This window comes from Microcebus murinus, chromosome 27, assembly GCF_040939455.1.
Source record: "Microcebus murinus isolate Inina chromosome 27, M.murinus_Inina_mat1.0, whole genome shotgun sequence".
Lineage (NCBI taxonomy): Eukaryota > Metazoa > Chordata > Mammalia > Primates > Cheirogaleidae > Microcebus > Microcebus murinus.
This window is the reverse complement of record NC_134130.1, coordinates 5813751-5820493: the sequence shown is the minus strand read 5'-3', so window position 1 is coordinate 5820493 and position 6743 is coordinate 5813751. Positions and strand designations below refer to the sequence as shown.

Sequence of the window (6743 nt, the reverse complement as noted above, 5' to 3'; positions counted from 1 at the left end):
CAGAGGCCTGAGCCTCTGACCCTCTCTCAGCCCCACAGACCGATGTGAGGCTTGGCACGTTCGATAAGCTTTTACTTTGTACATCAGGAAATACATGAGGGCCAAGAATCCGCTGGGGCCGGCGGCCGAGGCGGGACTCCGGCGAAGGCACGGTGGTGGGCGCGGGGCGCGGGTCACAGGTACACGGGCTGCTCCTGGCCTGTGAGCAGGCGGTAGGGGGCGCCGGTCACAGGTACACGGGCTGCTCCTGGCCCGTGAGCAGGTGGTGGGCGCGGGGCGCCGGTCACAGGTACACGGGCTGCTCCTGGCCCGTGAGCAGGCGGTAGGTGGCGGCCGGCATGGTCTTGATGTGGACCTGGGGCGGCACAGGAGGGGAGGGCTCAGGGCTGGCCTGGGGTCCCAGGAGGGCGCCCCCGCCCCCACCTCACCACCGCCCCCACCTCACCACCGCCCGGCGACGCCCCCTCGCCGTAGGCCTCGCCCCCCACCTCGCCGTAGGCCTCGGCCAGCAGCTCCACGATGCGCGCGTGCGGCGTGGCCACCACGCTCTGCCCGTTGATCTCGATGATGCGGTGACCCACGCGGACGCCCCCGCGCTCGGCGATGCCGCCGCGGAGGAGGCTGCAGATCTGGGGGCAGGGCGGGAGGGGTGCTCAGGAGCCGCGCGGGGGCTGCCTGTGCCCCCGCACCCCCGCACCCGGTCCCCAGCTCACGATGCCGTCCTCCACGCAGAAGCCCAGCTGCTCGCGCGCGTGGGGCCGGCGGACGATGGCGGTGGTGACGGGCGGGCAGTGGACGATGCTGAGTGTCACCGACGTCTGGGACTTCGCCTCCTGTGGGACGCGTCACTGGGAGGGGCGGGCCCACACACCTGGCAGCGCCGCCCCTCTGCACCCCGCCCCGCCCCCATGACAGAGACCTGGATCCAGCGTCTGGATCCCGGGAGACCCCGCCCCCCCAGATGTGGTTAGTGACACTGGAGCCAGGAGGGCTCGGGGTCAGAGTGTGTGACCTCTAACCCCCTCGGGCCTGTCTCTAGGTTGAAAATGAGCCAACCGGTGGGGCTGTGTCAGCCCCGCCCCTCTGACCAGGGCAGGTCCCTCCCTGTCTCCTGGCCTCAGTTTCCCCATCTGGGCAACAAGGGTTAAAAACATGTCAGCTGCCCTTTGGCAAAGAGGAAAGTCTCCCGGCCCCGGAGCCCGGCACCCGCATCCCAAGCCTGGCTCTGACACCAGAGAGGTGCCCTGGGTAAGTGACATCCCCTCTCCAGGCCTCAGTTTCCCCGAGGACACAGCAGCGGGCAGGACTTAACGTTCTCCGCTGCCCCTCTGGACCGGGCCAGAGAGACTGGCTGGGAAGAGACCTCTCCTCTCCCGGCCTCGGTTCCCCTTCCCGGCTCCAGGGCCCGGCCACCCGGAAGCACTCACGCGGACGGCGGCCTGGCAGGCGGCCAGGGGCAGCCCCACCAGGCTGGCCCCGTTGATGGCGGTGACGCGGTCCCCGATGCTGAGGGCACCCGAGCGCTCGGCGGGGCCGCCGTGCAGCAGGTTGGCAACCACGGCCGTGGGCAGCAGAGACCCCCAGCCTGACTCCACCAGGGCCACGCCCAGGCCCTCACCGCGGCGCTTCTCGATGCGCACCTGGGGGGGCGGGGCAGGGCTCAGAGGGTGCCTGTCTCGGGGTGGGCAGCAGCGGGAGGGGGGGAGACCTCGCGCTCACCTCCCTGCAGTTGTCGCTGTTGCAGAAGTGGTCGAGGTCCCCGTTGTGCGGGTGGCCGGAGCCCGCGGCCCCCGGGCTGGAGCGGGCGCCCAGCTGGCTGGGGTCGACGCCGCTGTCCCGCAGGAACTGGCTGTAGGCCGCGGCGAAGGCCTGGCCGATGGCCTGGGCGATGAGCTGGGCCTGCGCGGGAGCAGCGTGTCCCTGGGGTGTCCCCCCAAAGTCCCCCGACATCCTGGGGCCCAGCCCTCTGTGCCCGCCTGGGACGAGGTTCCTGGGCTCTCAGGGAAGTGGGGGCAGGCCGCGATCTCGCAGAACCCCCGGGAGGAGGGGAGGGGACGGGAGACAGTCCCTAGTCATGGGACGATTTGCGGAGACAGCTGCCGCGGCACGGGCTGCAGGAAAAGCTCGGGGGGAGGCCCAGCCGGCGGCCCTGGGGTGGGTCGGGCGATGGGGACAGCCCAGGAGCGGGGGTTACGGGAGTCGGCTCCAGGCTCGAGGCCGACGGGACGGTTTGCAGGCGTGGCCGGGGGCTGAGGGGCAGCTGCCGGCTGGGGTGACGGTGGCGTCCTGGGGCTTGGGGGAGGCGCCGCTGCTCACATCTTCCGAGTGGAACACGTGGCAGAGCATCTTGTAGAGGCGGCGGCCACGGTCCTGGGGTTCCGGCCTCCGGGCCAGCCGGCGCCGCGCCATGAGCACGAGCACGCGGCCGATGTCTGCGATGTAGGAGATGGTGTGCAGCGCGTGGTCCATCATGGCCTCCTGCGCGGCAGACGCGGCCGGTGGGTGCGCTGCCCACCCTGAGCCCCCGTTGCCCCGGCCAGGTCCCCGGCTGTACCTGGGAGTCCGCAGTCAACACCTTGATCCTCTTGGTGGAGACAAAGAGGTCCACATCCGTCATGGGCTGGGTCTCCCCGTCCGGGGCCTGCAGGGGCAGCGTGGGAGGTGGAGGCCCCCAACCAAAGATGCGGCCTCAGTCTGCAGCCCCCGCCCGCCCCCGCCCCCGCCCCGGCCCGGCCGCCTCACCTTGACGCGGTCCATCGCCTCCCGGGCCTGGGCCATGCGCGCGCTGGGCGGCGGGTTGCGCTCCGACACCAGCTGCGTGGAGCCCAAGTACTTGGCCCCAAATAGGACACCGTCTAGGAGGTCTTCGTGGTCACAGGGACCAGGGACTGCGGGCAACGGCAGGGAGAGGCTCAGCCCTCGGGAACCCGCCCCCTGGGGGCTCCGGGCTCCCCGAGATGGTCTGAGGACAGAGTTCAACCGAGTCGCTCAGCACACTCTAGAGCAGGGGTCCTCAAACTGTTTAAACAGGGGCCAGTTCACTGTCCCTCAGACCGTTGGAGAGCGCGGCGCACACTCCACACATGCCCACTGTGGACCCGGGACCAGTCGGCTGCTAAGCAGGACAGGCAGCGGCGGCAAAAACACCCGGAGGGCCGGATAAATGTCCTCAGCAGGCCGCATGTGGCCCTCGGGCCGTAGTTTGAGGACACCTGCTCTAGAGCCACAAAGCTCAGCCCAAGGTTCCACAACCACCCAAGCGGCTCGGCCCTCACAGGTCCAGAGCCTCCTACCCGTCCCTCAAGGCCGTGCAGTCAGCACTCGGAGCCCCCTGAGCTCAGAACCAAGGCTGCACCCAAACCTGCTCTAGCACCCAGAGACCTGCACCACGTGTTTCTAGAATCTCAAGGTCAGGCCAGAACCAGATAGTCCCATTCCAATTTCTAAAGCCCAAGACACTAGAACTACAGTCAATCCCATCAATCAATCTAGAACCAGCCAACTCTGCCTGCTGTTCTAGCATTCTCTCCAGAAAGCCTAGGGACAACAGGCAGCTCTATCCTCGGCTACAGAACAGCCTGATCAGAGTAGAAAGAAATGACTGTCTCCATGTTTAAAGCCCCCGCACTGTCCAGAAGCACAGATGGCTCTGACCCGATTCCAGAGCTCCCTGACAGGTCTTTGTCAGGGGCTCTAGACACTTCTATCACTCCAGAATCAGATTTCTTCACTCCGTGATTCTAGAACTTCTTAAGCATGCCAGTGTCCGGTATCCTATGGTTCTAGAAGCACAAGCAGTTGACAACTCAGCCATGCCCGCATTCTAAGAATTATCTGAGAAGTCTATAAATAACTCTGGTCTAGGACAGGCAGAGTTGAGTACCTCCAACCCAGCCGAGAACTACGTAAAGCTTTGCTCCCATGGCTCTGGGATTCCCTGAGCCACCTAGAACCAGAGAGCTCTGCCAGTTGGTTAGGACTTTTAAAAAATATAGATAACTAGAAAATGTTAAATCACACATGGCTCATATCATATTTCCATTGTAGTTCTCTCTAGAACTTTCTGAGTACACTAGAATTAGACAGCTCTGCCCAGGGTCTAGAACAGCAGATAAATTCTATTTGCTCCATGGTTCTAGAATTCTCCAGTCTAAATACAACCAGACAGCCCTGTCTAGGGTTCTAGAACATCCCGTGATCTAGAACAGCAGATCAATTCTACCTGCTCCATGGTTCTAGAATTCTCCAATCTGAATAGAACCAGACAGCTCTGTCCATCAATTCAGAACATTTCCACCAGCTCAGGTGCCAATAATCTGGAACCACAGGCAAAATGCCAAGCTCTGGAATATCCTGGGTTGAGTCACAGCTCTGCCTATGTATGACTCTAGAACCTTTTTAGAGCTACAGGTCCACACCAGCTCTTCCCCCTGCAATCATATAACTTACTCTTTGACCTATAGTAATTTTGGGGGAATTCTAGAACATTCCAGAGGGCCAGAACTGGCTCTTCCCCTGCCTTCGAGGCAGGGATTGGCAAACATTTTCTGTAAAGGGCCACACAGTAAATGTTCTCAGCTTTGGGGACACAAAGTCCCTGAGACAACTACTCAACTCTGCTGCTATAACAGGAAGGCAGCCATAGACAATGCAAAAATGAACAGGTGTGACTGTTTCAATAAAACTTTATTTACAAACACTAAAATTTGAACTAGATAACGTTTTCACGTTAACAAGATATGCTATTCTTCTTTTGATTTTGTTTTCCAATCATTAAAAAATGCAAAAGCCATCCTTAGCTCAGGAGACCCATGAGCACAGGCAGCAGGCTGGGTGTGGCCTACAGAAGGTGACTTGCCAACCCCTCCTCTAGATCTGAGCGCCACAAACGGTCAAGGCGACCCTACCGCCCCCTCCTCACACTACAACATTCTCAGAACTGTCTCTCCTCTTCCTGGCCACCTGGAATCTGTTCAAGCCCCCCCGCAGAGCCTCCCTAGAGCCTGATCCTTCCTGGCAAACATCCCCCAGATTTGGGGAGCCCAATTCTGGCTGTTTTGGAATCCCTAAGTCCCTGGGGCCAGAGTGGAACACTCACCCTCCTGGAGGGCAGGGTATGAAGCCAGGGTCTTGGGGCTCTGGAAGAAGACAGAGGAGGGGCAGGACTGAGTCCTCCTACTTGGTTCCAGGCAGTCGAGGACACCTGGAGGGCGGGACAGGCACTACCTGGGCACCGGCGGCGGTGGCAGAGGGCTCTTCAGGTGCAACCAGAGGCACCGTCTCCAGCCAGGGCTCCGGGGAGCTGCTTGAGCTACTGCTGTCCCTCCGCTCGGCAGAGGCTCCCTCCGCCCATTCCGGGGCGCTGAGATCCCCATCTGGGTCCTCAGGGGGCTGCAATAGGCGAGGGGCAGGCTCTGGAGGTCCCTTGGGACCAGGCTGGGAAGGTGGGCATTCCTCACAGTGCAAAAGGCTCAGTAGGTCATCCCGGCCAACCTCGGAAGACAAGAGCCCATGGGCGTCGGCGACGTCCTGGGGGGCCAGGCCGTGGCCGGTGGCAATGTGCAGGGGACAGGGGGATCCCTCTGGGGATGGGCCCATCAGATCGCCTGGCATAGCTTCAAACTGTTGCACCAGGTCCTGAATACTGGACTCATCAAGTTCCATCTGACTCAGGCTGCTGGGGCCTCCTGGCACTGGATCCCATGGGCTGTCAGGGGTGAGGTCCTCAGCGGGCACAAGAGTGTCCCTGGGCTCCTCCAAGTCCATGGCTGGAGGCCCTGAAGGGGACCGGGGCGTCGTCAGGAATTCCATGGCTGGACCCCGGGGCTCAGGCTAGCATCTTCGCCTGTGGCTGAAAGACAGAAATCCGAAGTTGAGGCTTCCTGGGTGCCGACCTGGTGCCAGGCTCTAGCTGGCCACTGTTGCTACAGAACACATAATTTAATCCCTGCTGTGCCCTGCAAGGAAGTTAGGATCCCCACTTTGCAGATGAGGAAACTGAGGAACTTGTCACCCTCAGACCTCTCCTCTCCCAACTCGTGGACTCTGTTCCCTCCAGCCCTGGTTATTCCAAGTCCTCCTCTCCTGCGACGTGGAACCCAGGCTGCAGACACAGACCTGCTCACACCCTGACCCTACAGACCTGTCAGACGCAGGTCCCCGAGCCCGCGGAGTCAAGACCCCAGACCCGTGACCCCCAAGCCTAATAACTCAGGACCCCAACCCCAAGACTTGAGACCGAGGACCCCAGACTTAAAACCAGAGGTCTAAGACGCCACGAAGCAGACCCCAGTCTCCAAACCCTCAAGGTCTCGCCAAGATCGACGCAGACTCAGACCCCCGACTTCAGACTCAGCCTGAACCCCGACCCCAGCCCGCAAGCGGACCCCCGACCTCAGGCGCCAGCCCCAGACCCCGCCCTGCCCGACCGGGGCACTTACGTCCCACATCGCGGCCGCCTCAGCCCCGCGCGGCCCCCAGGACCCCGCGCCCCCGGGACAGCCCCGGCATAGCACGGCCGCGCTCCCTGCAGCCGCCGCTCGCGGATTCCTTGCCCGAGCGCCGGCTCAACTATCCGCGCAGTGCCCTGGCCCACCGGGCATGCGCCGCCTCGCGAGGCCTGCTGGGAAATGTAGTTCTTATGGCCTAGCTCCGCCATGCGGTGTAGCCTACTTAAGGGTTCGAATCCCGGTCCTCCCTGCACGCAGCGTGTGAGCCCGGGCTGGCCCCTGGGCCTGTTTCCT

The 6743-nt window shown here is 62.7% G+C and overlaps 1 protein-coding gene across 3 annotated transcripts; it reads right to left on the bottom strand.

The window, feature by feature from the left end:
• Positions 1–55: 55 nt before the first annotated feature.
• Positions 56–6619, bottom strand: APBA3 (amyloid beta precursor protein binding family A member 3). 3 transcript variants are annotated; one of them, XM_075997983.1, is made up of 11 exons: positions 6441–6619; positions 5227–5851; positions 5099–5138; positions 2743–2888; positions 2555–2641; positions 2317–2478; positions 1720–1899; positions 1428–1640; positions 714–833; positions 441–629; positions 56–355 (listed from the first exon to the last, which is right to left on the bottom strand). In XM_075997983.1, exons 2-11 carry the CDS (start codon positions 5809–5811, stop codon positions 284–286), a joined length of 1794 nt encoding a protein of 597 aa, XP_075854098.1. In that variant the 5' UTR covers positions 5812–5851; positions 6441–6619; the 3' UTR covers positions 56–283. The 3 variants fall into 3 exon arrangements, with proteins under 3 accessions (XP_075854098.1, XP_075854097.1, XP_075854099.1); XM_075997982.1 differs by having other exon boundaries at positions 446–629; XM_075997984.1 differs by having other exon boundaries at positions 489–629; positions 6441–6618.
• Between the last annotated feature and the right edge of the window lie 124 nt (positions 6620–6743).